Genomic DNA, 19,355 nt, shown 5'->3' with positions numbered 1-19,355 from the left:
GATACAGGTTTGCCTGCCAAAAAGAAGTTTAGGACAGCCACAGTCTTATCACTAGCATTCATTAAATGTTATTGTTAAAATTAAACTCTGCCCCGAGAAACAGTCTTTTAAAATATTCTTTCAACTATCACATCCTCTCATTTGAAATTAAAAGTTTATTTTCTCTTTCAGACACCTGCTGTCCTCTTCAAGTACTGTAATGTGACACTCGACATGCAACTGAATTATTCTAATATAACATACACCAGATGTCATGACCACACTTCACTTTAACTTGAGAAAAATCAAAAAGAACAAAGTGTGAACTCAATTCAAGGTGTAAAGAAAAATCACAAATTCCATGGGAACATATGAGACATAAAAAAGTGTCATTAAGTACTATTACTTCTATTGTTTTTCAGTATGACCCCTGGTAAACAGGAACTGTTTCAGTCAGCTCTTGCATCTGAAATTACAGCATACCATTTGTGCTAACAATTTCTATGATCATTTCTGTGAGCTTATTTCCAAAGAGCCTCAATTGTACAGTAGCAGAGAAACACTCACTGACTGTCAAATTACAGCTTCAAGTTACTCATCTTGTGCCATTTGAGCATTTGCCCTACAGCTTTTGACAAACATTCATGTTTTTTTCTCACTTCATCAGTCTCCTCAGCTGAAATGGCAGGTGAAGTGCAAGTTAATCTAGAGCACAGTCCAACTGTTGTTTCAGACAAGAGAGGGAGCTGTGAGCTGAGAAGGAAGTTATATGTAGGGCACAGTGGGAACACCACTAATAATGCAAAAGGTTAGTGAATGGTAGCTAATAATGTGAAAGGTCAGTGAATAGTGGCTTGATTTTTTTGGCATATTTCATTCATATTTTAGGTTTAAAAAAGCATTTCTATGAGAACAAGCCTCAGATAGTTAACACACACATTAATTTAACACTGCATTGATGGCAAAACCTGCAATGACAGCTCTGAAAAATAAAGTCATATATTGATGGCAGACCAGATTAGACAAATTCTGCTATTTCAGCCCGAGCAGCACCAATGAGACTGGTGTTCAGGAAGTCTTAAGGAGCAAGGAAGAATGCCCTTGTGGTTACAGTATGGGCTGCAATTCAGGAAATCTGCTTTTAATTCCCAGCTCTCAACAAGTTCAAGGACTATATTTTGCAAGGAATTTAATACCCAGGCACTCTGGGCATCTTCATTTGGGCAGGGAGGGGGAGAGAAATAAGGGAAGCAAAGAAGAAAAGGAGTATGTGGCACTTTCCCAGCTGGCTCATCTGTTATCAACTAATATTTACTTTATTCCAGTAAAACAATACTACAGATCAGTACCAAATCACCAACACTGAATTGTAATTCTGGATTTGTCCCTACATGTCACTGCCCCTTGTGTCCAGAATATAAGCATTTTCAACTACTTGTCCTGAAAAAGCAGATGGAAGTGTGCTTTTGGCACTGCTGGCTTAACAGACAGGCCTTTCTAAGAGCATGTACTGTGAGTGACAAAGCAAATGAGTTAGAACAGCTGATATTGTGCAGCAGGTTTGATCCACAGTTTATAGTGAATTTGTGAAAAGCAGTGAACTCTCCCATAAACTTCCTTGGGATTAAGTCACTGCCCTCTTGCTGAGTACTTGACTCCCACAGAAAATAAAATGAAGTTTACTGGTCTTAAAACAAAATTCTCAAAGGAACATCCTGGAATAAAATTCACTCAGACCAGTCCCTCCCTCATCCTGAAACCAGGCAGCAACTTAAATAAAACATCCCAGCCGCTTCCCACTTTGCAGAGAGGAAAGCACAACTCACCTACGGTCCTCAGACTTGGGGATGGGGTTGGTGCAGCGTTGGCTGTTGTACTTGGCCACATATTCACATTGCTTGAAGGGGGCAGTCTTGTCCTCCAGAACGTGTCTGATACAGAAGGCGTAGCCGTTAAGTCGCCTCTGCTTGCACAGTTTGGGGCTATACGAGCACAAGGGCTTATTGTCAACCTCAGAGAAGTGTATGTGTTTGCCTTCATACATCACGTGACTCTATTCCTTGTGAACATCAGCTGAAAGAACCAAAATATTGAGACAAATCACACAAGGGAAGAAAAACTGCATTCAGTTCTAGGTTGCGTGTTTCGTTCTGGCCGGAAAGAAGGATCCAAAACAATACCTGATTTTAAATCTTCTGTACCATGTCAGTGTTAAGAGAGAGCCCCAAGGACACCACTATCTTGGAATGATGATGAACCAAGATGAAGCAGATTGTCTAAGGAAAATATCAAAGGGGTCACTGTCAGTCAGAATAAAATAGATATTACTACAGTAAGTAAACAGGCACACGCAGTCACCAAACCTGTGGTTCAGCTAGCATCCAATAAAACAATTGCACAATAGTTTTCAATCAGTAGTCACAGATCTTGGAAAATATTAATGAAATTACTGGGGGAAAGAAAATTCTATCGCCACCACACTTAAATCACTTTAACAGAACTTCACGCATTTACCAGAAAGTGATTAGAAACTACAAAAAGGTTAAGTGTCAGATTAGATCACTTGCTTTCACAAATTAAGCTGAAAGATGATTAACCCATTTGATTGCAGAGGGTTTACTTCAAGGTATCTTTGTTTACAAAACCACCACAGACTGTCTTTGCTCTGCAAAATTACTTTGCCAGTCAGTGCAACAAAACTTTTTTTAAGAAAAGCTTTCTTTACCACACCTGATGACCAGTTTTTCGGATTTTGGAGCTGCTTACAATTTCTGCAAACATCCATATGCAGTCCTTCCTGAGGTCACCACGGTTCTTCAAAGTTTATCCTACCTCACTGTACATTTTAGGGAAATGCAGGCATTAATACCAGTCAGTACTCCCATGAATGCCAGAAAGGCTGAAATGTCAATTCAGCAAGAGGCTGGGGTCCTACAGTGGTTCCTACAGTTCCCAAAGCAGGCTCCTACAGTGCAAATCCATGCATCCATAAAGTACTTTTTCAGTTCCCAATATTACAGAGGTCTTTGGCAATCATCTTTTTAAAAAAACAAAACCCCCAAATCATCCCAAAGTAGCTTCAAAAAAAATTAACAGTACATACATTCTGCATCTACTGTGATACACTAAGCTTAACCTGCAAAAGGTAGCTTTGATTCAGAAAGGTCATCCTGAAGCACTGGAATGAACTCTTTTGAGCACTGTGTATTCATTCAGTACTCAGTTCAGTTTCATAAGTGTTATACACCATGGAAAGGAATATTCATAGAGGTGATATTCAGGAAATATGTAATAAATTAGAGGCATGTGACAAATGTACAGATTACCAGCTCAATGAAATCACTTGGTACCGAGGCCCAAAATGGCAAGAACAGAATTGCAAGGAGGAAACCTACACAGACTTTGAGGGAAAGATGTATTTTCCTGTTGTAAAGGTACAAGCCTCCACTTTCTGCTGTAAAAAAAAGTACCATGAGAAAATGACAAAGCACTATGGCACTGGGGGATCTAGAAAAACAATTTTAAGTCACTAGGGCAAAACAAAACACCCTATCCCACAGAGTAAACAACATAAATCTGGCCTTCATTAGCATATATCTAGCTGTAGATGCAGAAAGACAGAAGACTACTAAAAGACTTTAAAACACACTTAAAATTCTTGGAACAGCTGTACATGCACACATACAGCATACCCAGCATGTGAATGGAGACAGGTGCTACAGAATGTAACTACTGCACGCAACCTAAACAATCATTTGACAACAGTGGTAACTTTGTATTTCCTCTTGATACACATTTTCCCTTTCCATGCACACAGAGAAGCAGCCAGCCCCAGAGGCAGGAGCCTCATGCTTTGCTTACACCAGAGAGCCACAACATACCCAGAGTCACCAAGACCAATTTCAATCACCCTTCCCAACTTTTCCCAAAGCACTATGTATATATATATATACACACACACACATACTTGAAATCAACCAATCACTGGAGTATGACTTTCTACAAGACGTCAGTCTTAAGAACAAGAAAGTTCACTGTTGACCGTTCGCTTCAGAAAGACAGAATGGGAAAAGGGAACAATCTCTTTAGCACGTTAAGGACCAAATATTCCTTTCAGTCACCTTGGCTCAGGCAGATACTGACTAACCCTCCAGTATTCAGCAACAACATGAAGGAAACATAAAACCCATGGGAACACGAGGACCCATACAGGAGTTGTGGTCAGTGTTTGTATCCCATGTGCTTGAGAGATGGACTCCTCTATTACTATGGCAGCAACAGTAATAAAATGAGTCTCCACTACTTGCATCTCACACACACACTGACAGAAAGCCTTTTGCTGGAGAGTCTGCTTCTCTCAGTTTATCAAAGCTTGGATTAGGTGGCATACTGGACTGGACATAAAACTTGAATGACCAAGTGTATCTTGCAGCTGGAGTGACCCACATGTTGCTCTCTATTTTCTTCTGGTTTATTTAACACCTTCTTTTAAAACACCACTATCATGCTTTGCAGAGTTTCTGATGGATCACTTTCTCCTCTTTTATACAACCTAGCTGTATTTCTTTTCTGAAGGTTAGCAGGCAATAGACCAAAGAAAGAGTTCCTTAGGATGGTTCCAAAGTAAACAGTGAGAAATGCATACCTTGTGTGCCTCCGTTAAGCTTCTGTAAGGAAACTGCTCCACAGTTCCCAGCCACTAATCCTAGATTTATTCTGGTGGCCACAGCCTTATTTTTGGATTTAACTCATAATTAAGTCTTATTTTTGCATTTTACTTGACTGTGTCAAGGCAGGCATAGTATTTCACTTCTCACTTGTCTGAGAGATACAGGGCACAAGGACAATGCCATTTGAAACACTCACACAAAAATACTGACAATAATCCCCAGGGAAACCAACAAGCATGAATGTGAGGTTTTGGGTCTATACATACACTAGAACAAGTTCATGCAAAAATAGCCATGTTAAAAATCCTGACAGTAATCAATTACTCCAACTACAGTGCAAGGAACAAGAAAGCCAACAAACATGGTAGCCAAGCAATGTTACATTAAAAAAAAAACAACACAGCAATTTTCTCAAACTTGCAATTATATCTTTATTGGTAGATTCTTAAACAGACTCCCCAAAAGACATGTCACTACGTGGATACATTGCCTGGAACAGAGACTGAAGTTGGACTTAATCGAAAAAGAGCTTTTTTTTTTTTACTTCCATGGCATACCATATAAGAGAGTGTGTGAGTGTGTGCGTGAGTGTGTGTGTGTATAAATATATATATAAAAATAGTGAAGACACTTAAATCTCTTCATTTTGATTTCATCTGATGCAGTGTTTTATTTTTAACAATTTACAGGAGTTCTTATCAGAGCTTTTTGCTGCTACGTAAAAAGTAGCACAAGCATGGAATAGGCACATGTCACTTAACTGAGGAGAACTGAAACTACACTTAGCTAAATAGTGGGTGGGGGAGAAATTATTTTTGTCCCACAGGATTCAGTAAGAGATGACGGAAACATGGACTTCCCCTGGAAAAAGCAAATGCTTAAGCAGCTGTACTTCACTACAAAAATATCAGAATACAAAACTTTCTGGAAGCTGTTTTCGGTTTTGCATTTATACTCTACATTGAAGATGTAGGAAGGTTCAACAGAAAAAAAATTATGCCTGCATGTGCTCAAACTAACTTTAGCCACAACCCGTGAATGAGAAACCAGAAGCTGCTTCTTGAGGAACCTAGATTTGCCTTAAACAACTGATTCTAAATAAAAGATTCTGGGCTACTAAGAAACAACAGGGCAAAGAACAGAAGGGAATCCAAAAATGTGTGCCCTTGCGAAATAAAAAATCATGGTAGGGAATAAGGTAAATACAGAGCAGCCATACCAGATCACAAAATATTGCAGCTAGGGGCACCTGATGAAGCTAGTAAGAGATTGACTCAAAACATATCAAAGAAGTATTTCTTCATTTTCACTACTCACAGGCAGTGAACTGCTGGAGCTTGCAGTCATATGAGACTATGGAAGCAGACAGTACCATCAGGTTCAAAAAGGCAATAGAGGAATTCATGGACAATGGGGACTTAAGTGATGCACTCTCTAGCATGACTATTTTAACAAATATGGGTGGTGGAGGAGTAAGAAAAGAAAGCACAAAAAATGTGTCTGGGCTTTAATGCCCTTCCTAAGTAGCATCACTTATTCCTACTGCCCTAGACAGAACATTAGGTTGGATCCAAGCTAATCTGACCCAGGAGGGTATTTTTCACATTCTTATGAGGTTATCACTAATATTTGTAACTTCATAACACATTCACTTCTCCCTTTGTTCCATTTTTTATTATTGAGCAGCTGACTGGAAGAAAATCTCCTCCCTCTGGCTGAAGTCCTATCTGGACGTGTGAAGAAGAGTAACAAACTTAGCACCCCAGCAAGGCTTTATAGCAAGGACATGCAGGATACAGAGCAAAGTCACACTCTGAGACATCAGCACTTAAGAGCAGAGCTATTTGTCCTGCTGAGTGCAGCCACTGGTTGTCCATAACTGAAGGTGGTTTGCACAGTGACTGCAAAAAGAGAAATAAAGATTTCAATACACACAGGGACACACCTGTCCAACTGCCAACATCTACTGTCACCCTCTGGAAGAAGCCAGCTTCCAACTTGCTTTTAGAACTGGCTTTTCAGTACAGGCATAATCAGCTCCCTTGCAGTGCACATCAGCTCCAAAGACAACACAGTTGTAGCTCTGCACTCCACACACCTTCCTCCAAAAGAGTTAAACACTCCTTCAGAGAGGCTGGAAAACAGTGTAGCAGCAACTTTGAAGGGTGAGCTTTACTATAACCATACCCAAGTAGCAGCATTGTGTCATACAGAAATCTGGTACCTGACATTGTGAGTAATCTACAGGGAAGGCAATGGCTTACTCACTAGGAGAAAACCCAAAGCACCAGAGCCTCAAAACTCAGATCGGTAATTCTGCGCAAACGCTGTGCTGAAAATATTAGAGTATTTTAAATCATGTGGGTTGAAACATTCTTAAACATATGCTCAGAACTTGACATTCAATGTACGTAAGACCCTTTTAGGCAATGGAATCCCCAAATGCATTGTAAATTGCAAGGCAATTATATGCTGGTGGTTAAAAGATGTATAATTAAGAGGACTGAGCTCAGAGCTTCACACACTGCATCCAAACAAAATCCACAACAACAGAGGTCTTTACTGTGTTGTTTGCATTTGCTAATACTAGCCTAAATTTCACATTAAATTGCTTGGTGTGTTCATGACATCTCACAGACAAGGTACAATCATCTCCACAGGTTCCCAAAACCATCAGCTTGGGGCCAGAAGCAGAACACGGATCTACAAGAATCTCAGCTTCTCCACAAGCACAAATAACATAAATAGTAGTATTGTCATTTCCTCTTGACCAAGAAAGAACAAGTACCTGTCACTGTCAGACCCATTTCCTGAAACTGAGCAAACACGCGGAGTGCAAGATGTTTGGAAACATGGAATTTCATACACCCCAAGATGAACAGAAGCCATAAAGTTCATGACAAAAAGACAGGCACTTAAAGCTATTTTATAGCAAACCTTTTCAATCAGTGTTAGTAAAAAGTATACTTCTAAGTATGAATCTAAAACACTCATTTTCTGTATTTCATAGCAAGTAATATCCCTCTTTGAAATGTTTTGTTCTATCAAGAAAAGCTGTACCACTTCTAATTGTGATCAACATCAACATCACAAAATTTTAACTTCTGTCCCTATGCTGTGATCTAACCATAAGTTTGGCTTAGTTCTAGTCTTTTAACAGCTCCATTCTCTACTACACTCAGCTAGCAAACCAAGAATGCTGTAATTGTGGAAACAAGAGTCTTTTTGTCAGTAAAAGCACTCAAATTGAGACAGAGGACACTGGGAAGCAACCAATGGCAGCTACAAAAGTTCCTGTACAGAACACTTTCATTAACTAGACTACAGTCCTTACTCAGGAAGATCTCTGAAATGCAGGTACTGCAACACACATGCAGGTACCCTGACAGATCAAGGCATTCAACATGTTAAGATCTTACAAGATATTTTTAGTTACCACCTGGAATCATATTTTGGACTACTTTTTTTCATATGTTAAGATCTACCTAGGAAGAAAGAAGCAATATTGCCCTCATTCTGCCTTTTTAGAAAGCTTATTACTTCAGTTCTGGCAAAAGGCAGTTTACATTGCATAAGGATGTCCAATATATTAACAGAAAAGTAGAATGTTTTAGGCAACACCGGTAAAACAGATTATGTTTTAGAATATAACACAATAAATACAGAATTAAATTTAAGCATTATTCCTAATAATAGCAACAGCTAGAGAACTTACAGACTTGTAACTGGTTACAATCAAGAGCAGAAAACATAACCATGAGGAAGAAAATAAGAAGTCTTTGCTCACAAACTGAACAGGTTCTTTTTGTTTTCCTACACCACATGAACTTAAGCAGGAATTTAAATTTCAGCTGATTCACTCATCTGTACCTCATAGTATCTTAGAGAAAACCTGACAAAGATAGCCCAAACCCTAAAAAACAACAAACATTTAAGACTTTACGAATTTTAGAAACTTCAGAAGATTACTAAAGAAAAAAGAACTTACATAACTACTGCCAAGAGTACATTCCTACAGATTTCAAAAAAGTAATTCCCTAAACATGGCTGTTCCTGACCTAAGGTTCAAGATAGGCTCTGTGTCTTGAAAGTCTTTTGCACAAGGATTTCTCTATTTGAGCAGAAGGTCTCCAGGCCCCAGTGCTGCTATCACATCCTCACAGGGAGGTTGTCACGCATGGTTATTTCAATGTAGTTATAAACAGGCCTGGGTTTTGCCAGGATGAGCAGGGCTGCAAAGAGCAGCCTTCAGATACAGCAACAAATGGACCCTTTATGACATTGCAACATGGCAGAAATGTACTTTAGAAACATCTCAAAATACCAAAAGCAATATCCTGAGATAAAGTAGAGATTAAACATAACATAACACACCTTGCATCTGTACTTGGGGAAAAAAAAGTAAGTCCAAGTCTTTTATTTATTCAAATAACACATAGCCTGCCTTTCCAGACGAGGTTAAACAAAATTCCTTTGTCTTATTTTTAGTCCCAATACTACAAAGACAAATAAACTTATTTTCTCACAATACAATATCATTCTTGCTTCAGTAGGAATACTCAATAAATCAACCTATAGAGCTCCTCACAGAGAAGCCTTTCAGCAGGTATAAGCTATTGGAGTTTCAGTGTGGTCCTAAAATAAATTTGTACCTCCTGATGATTTACCATACTATGAGAACACACAGTTCTGTAGGACCTGGTCCTACACATAAATTCAGTCACTCATCCCAAAAATACTGAACATCAAAATAACCCCCAGTATGTAAATTTAGCGTTGCTTTCAGTAAGTAATTTAGCTTTACAACTAATAAAACTCGTGTGATCTTCATATGTATTACAAACAGTTCATGCAAAAGGCTGAATGTCACCAGTTTTTAAGCGACAGCTTCACACAAAACATGAGCTCTCCAGTTCAGCCATCAGCAGCCATCAGGTGGGAATGGCCTGAGCATGGAACACTGCCACTACAGGTGAGCCCATAGGGGAGGGCACCTATCTACAGGGGAATGGTGCATTGCCCTAATTTTGTCAATTTTATTTTTAAGTCTCCCAACCCTCAAAAACTAAAAGGCCTTAAAGTAACCCTGCACTGCACATTGTTGAGTAACAAAGTTAGAACTAAGTCTATGTATTTTAATCAGATGATATAATATAAGGCTTTAAGGTGAGTGTCACTGTCACTTCCAAAATTCATTTGAGGTTACTTGTTCAAAGCCATTATAATTTTGACCTAAAAGACACATTAAGGAATATTTGACTGAAACGTGCCACCTCCTGCATTAGAAACCGGAGCTATTTCACCTGTGCGGGGTGAAGTGCGATGGTGGGTCTTCCAGTGCACTCACTTCACAACTACCAGACGTTGTTTTCCCTGAAAAAAAGGATCCTTTCATTTTCAGTCCTGGGGGCAGCAGCACCTCACATAGAGCCCCCAGCCCAGCGGGACCCCAGCCCACAGGGACATGAGAGGGGGCCAGACACAGCCCTGGCCGTGTAGCGGCTACCGAGCGCTGCCCTCCCCGGGCTGCGGTGCCAGTGGCTGTGGCTCCTGTCCCACTAACGGGTCCCGGGACAGCGGGGTGGCCGAGGGACCCCGGCCCGGCCCCGGCCGGGCTCAGGCAGCCGCCGGCCCCGGCATGTGCCCGGCACCGACGGTGCTGCCCGGGCAGCCCCTCGCCCCTGCCCCCCGTTCCGTGCTCGGGGGCCGGCCCGGGGCCCCACGTGCCGGCAGCTTGGGGGGCGGGGGGGGGACACTCCGAGGGCTTCCCCGCACCCCAAAACCGCCCCCCGCTACCTCCCAAAAAGTTGTGCGGCGAATCCAGCCGCCGCCGGCCCGGCCGAAGGGGGTCACCGACGGGGGGAAAAGGGGGTACGGGACGGGCGGGGGGGAACCTGCGGCCGCATTCCTAGGTGCCCCCGCCCCGCCGGCACCGTCCCCACGGCCGCGGGCGGGGGGTGGCCGGCGGCGGCGGTGGGGGGGTAAAGCACCCCAAAAACGCTGCGAAACTTTCCAGGCCGCGGCCGGCGCAGCCCCGCGGGACCGGCACCGCCTCCGCCGCGGCGGCCCCGCACCGGGCTGAGGGAGGGGGTGCCCCCCCACCCCGGCACCGCTCATTAAAAGTCATTTCGGCAAATTAATGCCGCCCCCGTCCCCCCGTCCCGCGGCCCTCTCGCGCCGCGCGGGGGGCGGGGGGGCTTGGGGGGGAAGAGCGGCCCCAACCGCGGCGCCCCCTCCGCTTCCCCCAGCCGCCCGGCCCCGGCGGCGGCGGGGCTCGGCCCGCTCTGGGCCCGGGGCCCGGCGCGGGGGGGCCCGGCGGGGCGGGGGAGCGGAGCGGCCGGGCCGCGCCGCGCCGAGGCCTAGCGCCCCCCCCCCCCCCGTTCTCCCCCGCCGCCCTTCACCTCCCGGGCAAAGGCGCCGCGCCCCGACCCTCCCGCTGTGCCCCGGCGGCCGTCTCACCCCCCTCCGGCGCTCCTCCCGGCGCCCGAAAGCTTAAAAAACCCCCCTGGCTCCCCGCACCCCCTACTGCGGCCTACGCCGCTCCGACCGATCCCCGGCCTCGAGTAGCCCGCCTCCCCGCCCGCCCTGCACCCTCCGCACCGCCTGCCGCGCTACGCGAGCCCGGGGATTCAGGCCGGGCCTGGCTTACCTTTCCAGCTGCTGTTTTTTCCCTCCTCTCTCTCCTCTCCCCCCTTTCCCTCTGTTGGGCTGACAGATCAGAGTTTCCTCCCCAGCAGAGGGACTGGGAATGTGCTCGGGCTCTGTGCTGAGGAGCTGCTGCCCCCCTGTCTCTGAGAAGATCCTGCTTTTTCTGGGGAGGAAGCTTTGGGGGCTCTTTTATTATTTTAAAACTACAAAGTGCTCAGAGGGTAGGTGATTATTAAGGGGAATCCCTGAATATATTCTCCAGCAAAGAAGGCAGGGCTGCTGGGGCTGCTCAAGAAGAGAGCCAGCAGCCTCCTATAGCACCACTACAGGCACTGAGAGGACATAACATCAGAGAGCGGTTCCTCTGCCCTCCAAAACAACAACTTTCCTACCATCTTGGAGGTAGTAGCGAGGGAGAGAGGGAGGGGGAAAAAAAGTACAGAAGGTTTTTATAAAGTGTCAATTTGGAGGAGGGAGACAAATGGCCAAAACAAAATTTTTTATCATTTGTGTGACTTTTTTTTTTTAATAAAAATAAAATACAAAGGCTCGTCGCTGAAGATTTTTTTTTAATAATCTGTAAAGATCAACTCTCTGGAAAAAAAAATTAAAGGAGGTACGGTAAAAAATATATTTTTAGTAACTTCGTTGTTCTTAAAGCTGTGTAATTTTTTTGTGTATTTTAAAGTTGATAACTTTTTTGTCATTTTGTGATGCTTCTAAAAATTAGTGTGTAATTGTGAAAGTTTGTGTAACTTTTTTTTGTATTCTTAGTCTTAGTAAACAGCTGAGATTGATGTCGGATAGTTTGGTGTAACTGTACCATAACGTCTTTCTCTCTCTCAAGGCATTGTAAATAAAATTGGATGTACAGGTTGGAAAAAACCCATATTTTTTTAATTTTTACTTTTTTATTTCTTTCTAGAGTAGGCTATGTAGAGAAACAATGAGGGATTTGATGTGAGTGAGAGGAAGCTATGATAGATATCTAAGAAATTGTGCTGTCATAAATTTAGCATTGTCTGCCCTTCAGGATGGGATGTGAAAAAACAGAACTCATAGCAAGAAATTTGGGGGCAACAGTTGAGTTTTGGTCTTAATATTTTCAAAGCATTTTGCAGTCTTCTAAAAATTTGTTTCGGTTCTTTTAAGTTACTGTTTTGATTTAGGGGCTTTGTTCTTTATATCTATGAATATTATTCCTAACTTAGAGTTGAGAAATGCTATAAATTTATACTACAGTGTCTTGTAATATAAATTAATATTACTTTTCTTTGTTGCAGATTCTTTTATTAGATTGTAAAAAATATATTAAATGCTGTCAAAACAATGTCAGATGCTGTGGTGTATCTGTAGGTGAAGACACTGATCACTGTATTCAGCAGATCTGTGATAATGTTTCTTGAAGTAGTATTATGCACAGCCCTATTCAGAGATGAACTGCAAAGATGCCGTTTTATTTGTCCCAAAGGAAGAGGAAATAATTAGGAAACTAATGAGCTATATATTATGTTTTTTCCATTGTAAAAATTATTCAGGTGGTATAGACTAATTGAACTGCAGTCAGACTAAGGTCATAAGGATGAAGTACTGAATCACTTAGTATATTATCACCCTCTTCCTCTCCCCTGCCAAATCTGAAATATTTTGGTTTAGTTCAGTTCTTGTGATCTAAAAAAAAAAATTCAAAAATCCCGTATTTTAGGTATATCCGCATTTCAAAACATACTTTGAGTTTGCCCAGCGTGCATGGTGAGTGTAGTTTGTGTGTTCATAGTGGGTTTTTCATTTAGAGAAATAGGTTTCAATTAAAGTATAATTAAAAGTCAGCTCGTCTTTGTGTCACACTGTTTTTGTTTAGCAGAGTTATTTCGGTTATGCTTAGTCTACCTAGCTCATTTTTAATAATCTGGAGTGTTGCATTCAATGGAATTATTGCATGGGAGGTGTTTCTCTGTTATTTGATTTTTTTTTCTGTTTTTCAGTTATTAATCTGTCAAATGGATAGTTCTGTGGATGTTAGAAAACAACAACAACAAAAAAACCCCAAATATGTTGCTCCTATATTGTATTCCAAAAGAGTTTGTATTTTGTATAGAAGTAATGCGATAATTAGGGTCCTTCATAATTTTACCAGTCATTATTGTCTGCTTTGGAGCATGTAGTATGATTATTCTCTTTGTAAGCTGTTTCAGCAAAAACTACTTTTATATTCTATTCCTAGAATTCATTACAGGAATGACAGGGATTACAAACATTGGTCAGGTATAGGATGATTGAAAAACCGCAAACCCTTTGAAAAATTGCAAATAAATTATCTTAATTCATTTAGGAATTCAACAAATGCAGCATAAACTAGTATTTCCTTTTCTTTTATTCTAAATAGATAAAGGGCCAAATTTTCAGACCCCAGTTTTGCAGATGCTTGCAGGCCTTACTAACACTTACTAATTCAGAGGTGCTTGAAGGATCACTGAAGTTCCTGACATAAAACTCTTCCCAAGTCGGTGGGATTTTGCTCGAATACCAAATTTAAGTTTCTGTACAAAGTGATTTAATGTATTAACGATTGTGTTGAACAAGAGAATTGCTACTTTCAGCTTAATTCAGTAGTTCAGTATAATTCAACTACAGTTCAAGTTCATTGGGCTATTTAGATGGTTTTTGTGTTTTAGGAAGAGAGGGCACACCATGAACAATTAATCTATGCCACATCTCTCTGTGGTACTCTTAAGAATATCTGTACAGCACACTTAGTATCTCAGAACTGTATTTTTTAAATGGGATGCAGGTAATTCAACATTTTAGAGAAATAGCTATGAATGCACTCGAGAAGCTGAGCACAGAAACAATATTAAACCTTTTCTTGGGCTTATGTGTTTGACTTTGCAGATACTGACTTTAATCAGATTACTTGCCTGCCTAAATTTAAACATGCATCATGGTAGCATTACACATTTTGGTGACATCCTAAGATCAATTTGATGTGTTTAATTGTGAAGCCAGAAGCTTAATGCCAAGCAGAATGAGAAACATTCTGAATCTGGAAGTTTGGAATAGGAAAACTTGAAATGGAATACTTCTGGTATCTTGTACAAAAAAAAAAAAATTCAATCTTTTTAAGGAAGAGAAAGCAAAGAGGAAAAATTTGCCAGATCTTGGTTGTGTGGACTATTATATAATCATTCAACAGAGAAATTAAAAATTTGTACTTCATGGATGGATAAATTTATTTAACAAAACTTTATTTACCTGAGAGTAATTTGCTTTTCACTAACTTACTCAGAGATGCAAATACTATCTTAATTTGCTGAAAATAAAATGTTACACGGTAACAAGCTAAAGGAGCAGTCTGCTAGCTTTAGTAATGTAGAATGAAATTATTTTTTAAAAAATATTTGCTTATTTTTATGGACAAGCCTCTTAGGCTGGGACATACATTGTTTTGATGGGTAGAGCAGTGCTCTGAAATTACACTGGAGGACAAACTGGATTCTGAAACTTCTGTACAAGGACAATGTGTAAACCCAAAGCACTAAAGGTCCCCTGTACAACATTCAGAATTGTATTCTGGAACTTCCATTCTTCAGAACGGGTCTGTCTGCCTTGATTTAAATCAGTCTCATCCCTGGACCAACTGCTCCATCCAGTAAACTTATTGTACACTTGAGCATAGAGTGGTCAGAGAACATTAATGTTCTGTAAATCACACGTTCTGGCTAATGAGGCATTCTGTGCTGATGTGTCTCGCTTGTGTTAGTAGTGAGACAGGGCAGTGATGCAGTGAATAAGCTTTGTGAGTCTAATAAAGCAATGAAATAGTTGCTTTAGGTTGTACACCAGTTACTGCAGGAGGCTGCATCAAGAAATGAACCTTGACTCTCTCCCAAGGTTGTCTTGAGGTCTGAGTGCAGACCTCAAGAATTTCTGGAGCATGACTTAAACTCTGTGCATGTGATGAAGACTCTCAGGTTCTCCACAAATAGTGTTACCATGTCGGCATCTTGGTATTATTTCTTGAAAGACACATACTGAAGAAACAGTTCCAATGTCTTCAAATGCTTGCTAAAGGGATTAGCAATTTATTTAAAATGCAAGGTAATGCTGTGAAGGGGAAGAACAACTCTAAGTGTATAGCTGTTAATTCAAGATTTTCTTATCTGAAGAGCCACATTTGTATAGAAGATCTTGTCTTTAGGCATTTAAAGACTGAAAAGGGTGAGAAATTAAATAAAACCCAAAGTTATGATACATTCTTCTAAGCAATGTCTTGAGCAGCTGTGATGTGGTATTAGTTTGTGTAGTAGTGGCAAGTTCTGGGGTCAAGCTAACCATTAAATCCCAGCATATTAACATTTTTGAAAAATGTTTGTTCTTATTTTTCACCAATTCTTTAACAGGAAAATTTTATAGCAATGGCTGTCTCTTGCATATCTGGGTTTCAGTTACTCTGCTGCAGTTGTATGTATTTGATAACCAGCATGCTTTTTGCCACTTTTCCAAACCACAGAGTCCTTATGTGAAAAACATTGTCCATGATCTGAGGATTTTTCTCTAGGAAATATACCCAAATTATGGCATAAATTGAGCTTCTTAAACCAGCTGCTAAACTCCTTCAAACCTGTGCTTTAGTGCACTCCTGTGTGGCAGATAGCACAGCTGAAACTATAGGACAAGCCCTATATACAACAGAGGAACTTTGCTTTACTTTGTTTAAAGCCCCAAATGCTAGCAAGGCAACACGACGTACACGACTAACCTTGTTTTCCTGAGTGTTAGGGGCTTCATTAAAGCTTTTTTCAGCAATGGGAATTTTGCTGTGGGTTTCAGTAGGAGTATAACTGAAGAAGTATTTAACCAATTGGGAACAGATGTATGCTAGCTATTACATGATAATATAATTAATTGATAGTGAACTGTACTGAAAATAGTAATTAACTAAGACTTCACTAATCTGTTCTTCATTATCAATGTGTATTTTAATCTGCATTAAATAAATGGTATTGTCTTCCTAAAGCTCAGCAAAGACAAAACAGTAAGACTGTTAATTGTGGGAAGGTTGTCCAGAGTATGTTGGGCATCTGTGGAGACCTCTTTAAATAGAGGACAAATTAATGGAATAAGCTGTCCCAGCAGAATGCTCTAATACCATCCCATTTTACTGGGAAGCCCTCTGTTAATTCAAAGTATACTATTGTATTTTTACTATCTGCATCTGTCTATTGATATTTCATTAACTGTAATTGTAGTGGTTAAGAAGCTCCACACTTTATCACCAGTCCTCTCTGCTATTAGTCCAGTTATTCATTTACTTTCAGGTTGCAGAGGGTCTTGGTCACCACTGCAGGATGGAAAGATGAGAATTCCTGCTCTGGACCAAATCAATGGTCTCTTAAGTCTTCTGAGAGTAGCTTCCAACAAAGGTGTGAAATATCCTGTGATGGATAATTGAGAAGTAAAGGGTATGCAGGACAAGATTTTTCTAAAATAGTTGGAGCTGAGCTAACATCAAAGCAAAGGCTTAATTAGTGTCTAGGGTCAAGGGATTCCAGTGGATTTTGAAAGGTTTTTGTTACACACAAAGTTTTTTGCTCTTAGTATGTTTCTTTTTGATACATGGTTCTCATCTCTGATCCATTTCAAACATAAACACAGGTGTACAGATGATGACAAGAAGAAATAAAACTATTTCTTTGAAATATTAGTTAATTATATTCAAAATTCAGCATTGGCTGAGTGAGAAGATGTCTCTACTACCTCTTATGCCTCTAAATCTCAGCAGGCTTCTCAGCATTAAGCACTGTGAATAGATGTGCACATGTAGCTGGAGGAAACAATTATTAACAGTGTTTAGCATAGCAGGCTTTGCTGATTGTGGAATCACTAATTTTGTTTGAATTACAAGGCTTTATATATGTTATTTATGTCTCTCTGGGCCATTTTTCTGTGGTCCTGAGCTATGGAGAGTTGGAGTAACCTGGGTACTTTCGGACACTTCACTGACATCATTCCATCAACTAACATGTTACTGTAAAGTGTCTTTTGGATAAAACCTTACACAACAGAAAGGACCATGACTTGTATAAGCCCACACACACAGTGAAGGATTTGGTGTTCATTTCTGAACTAAGTTTTCCTTGTATCTCTCTGTAAGCTTCAGTATTCTGTTCACAGAAGTACTTGTGCCCATTTGGCATTTTATGAAAAGCAATAATAATAATAATCTGTTAACATCTATTAATAAATTGAAAATTGTGTGTTGTTTTTGGCTTTCGTTTTTTGTGGGTTTTTTTTGTTGTTGTTGTTGTTTTTGTTGTTGTTGTTTTTAAATAGGAATTTTAAAACTTCTCAGGTAATTCTAGAACTTACATATTTTGACGTTTTGTGGGGTTCTTGTATTCCTTATAAAAAGCTTACTGCTGTTGTTAGGGAAGTCCTTAGCTTTTAGCCACTCTCCAGAATTCCCCATTTACTTTTTATTTTTTCCCATTCTGGTAGTCACCATGAAGTCCTCTTCTATTTGCTTCTCTTGCTTTCTTTGTTAGTCCTGTCAGTGCCTTGAGAGAGTCATCTTCCAACCCTTCAGCACTGAAGGTGATTTCATCTTACTGCATATTTGAAGGACAACACAACAAATTATTAGGAGACTGTCTTGTTTTGGGAGAGGATGTTTTGGCTTAGCCATTGTTTGGAGTATTTTATGAGGAGCAGGGTTGTGGGGACAGAGATGAAGGTATGTTACCTTTTCCCTTTGGATTAAGGTTTATGCCAGTCTGCCATGCTGCTTTTCCTTTAGAGCTATGACCCTGAGCTATTTTTCTATTGATTTCAACATTAAAATACAGCATATCCTCCAATCAAGCATGTAGCAGACTGTCTTGCAAGAATCTCATCAGCCTCAGAAGAGGCACTGATCCAAAATCTTGTACTTTTTGGGGAAATGCTACAGACACCTTCTTTATTGCCTTGAGCTATGCTTCAAAATACATTAAAAAATAAGTCAGTTCCAGCTATTTTTATGACTGGCCTAATTTTGCTGGACATGTCAGAGTCTTGCTGAGGACATGCCTGTTTGACTTGAATTCTGTTATGTTTCTTTTTATTGAAGCAGCTCACTACACTGCCCAGGGTTTTAAGCACTCTCCCCTTGGAACTACAGGGATGCACCCATGGGATTCTGGTGCTTTCAGTAAGGTGGCTATTGAACAGGGTTTGGGTTTTGTTTTTTGGAGTTTTTGTTTGATTGGTTTTTGTTGTTTTTGTTTGGTTTGAAGTCAAGCTTTAGACTTAGATGCTTAAATCTGCCTGCAGTTATAGTTTCTCTTTAATCTGACTGCACCTGGCCTAAACTTGCTTGAAAGTGTAACTGCATAGTACGGTCTTACCTTGAATTAACACACCCTTTGCCTTCTCTACTCCCCACATGCACCTGCTGAAGACAAGACTACAAAAAGGCAAAGTCATGCTTAGGGTTAATAGATTGCACACAAGAGCCTTGTTTACACCAGGCTGTGCTCATAGAGGAGGATACTTAATGACCACCCCCATCCATCTCTCTCCAGACACATTGCTGTTCTTGGCAGGCTGTACAGGCAGGAGTGCACAGGAGCAGGGAGATGAAGGCTACTGCACCTGAAGGTAGCTGGCGATACACCCGCTGTGTTCTGCCAGTTGGCCACCAGGTGGAAGCAGGGCTGCACTCGGGGAATTGCAGCTCCTCCTGGGCTGCGCTCAGCTCCAAAACAAAGCCCCTGCCCACCCCAGCAGAGTCGGGATAAAGGCACCCACTAGCCTCGCATGTGGAGTGAGCTGCATCAGCACACTGACTCAGGCAGTGTTATCACCTGGCTGCTCAGCCCTTACCGTAACCACACTCTATTGTTCCTGGTGTTATCTCCCACCATCCCAGCTCTTCATCACCACTTTTTCATCATTCTCTAACCTGAGGCTGCAGCTTCAGGACCAGCAAGTAGCAGCACTGTCTGTAAACTTTTTCTCTTAAATAAACAGAGGTAAGTTGTGTGAATAGCCCTGTTCCTGTAACTTTTATTCAAATAC

The 19,355-nt window shown here is 41.0% G+C and overlaps 1 protein-coding gene across 4 annotated transcripts in view; it reads right to left on the bottom strand.

Moving 5' to 3' along the window:
* The window catches only part of INO80D (INO80 complex subunit D), a 45,542-nt gene extending 33,911 nt beyond the window's left edge, over positions 1-11,631 (bottom strand). The window contains exons 1-4 of one of the 4 annotated variants that reach the window (XM_030952037.1): positions 11,299-11,631; positions 9,953-10,022; positions 2,160-2,255; positions 1,806-2,052 (exon numbers count right to left, since the gene is read on the bottom strand). In XM_030952037.1, coding sequence (XP_030807897.1) covers positions 1,806-2,023 — 218 coding nt within the window. In that variant the 5' untranslated portion in view covers positions 2,024-2,052; positions 2,160-2,255; positions 9,953-10,022; positions 11,299-11,631. Of the gene's footprint in view, positions 1-1,805; positions 2,053-2,159; positions 2,256-9,952; positions 10,023-10,445; positions 10,474-11,298 lie in introns of those variants that run through there. The other 3 variants (XM_030952038.1, XM_030952039.1, XM_030952040.1) reach the window with 3 other exon arrangements.
* Positions 11,632-19,355: the final 7,724 nt, after the last annotated feature.

The sequence above is a fragment of the Camarhynchus parvulus genome, chromosome 7 (assembly GCF_901933205.1).
Source record: "Camarhynchus parvulus chromosome 7, STF_HiC, whole genome shotgun sequence".
Classification (NCBI taxonomy): domain Eukaryota; kingdom Metazoa; phylum Chordata; class Aves; order Passeriformes; family Thraupidae; genus Camarhynchus; species Camarhynchus parvulus.
Note: the sequence above shows the minus strand (reverse complement) of the source record. Positions and strands in the feature narration are given on the sequence as shown.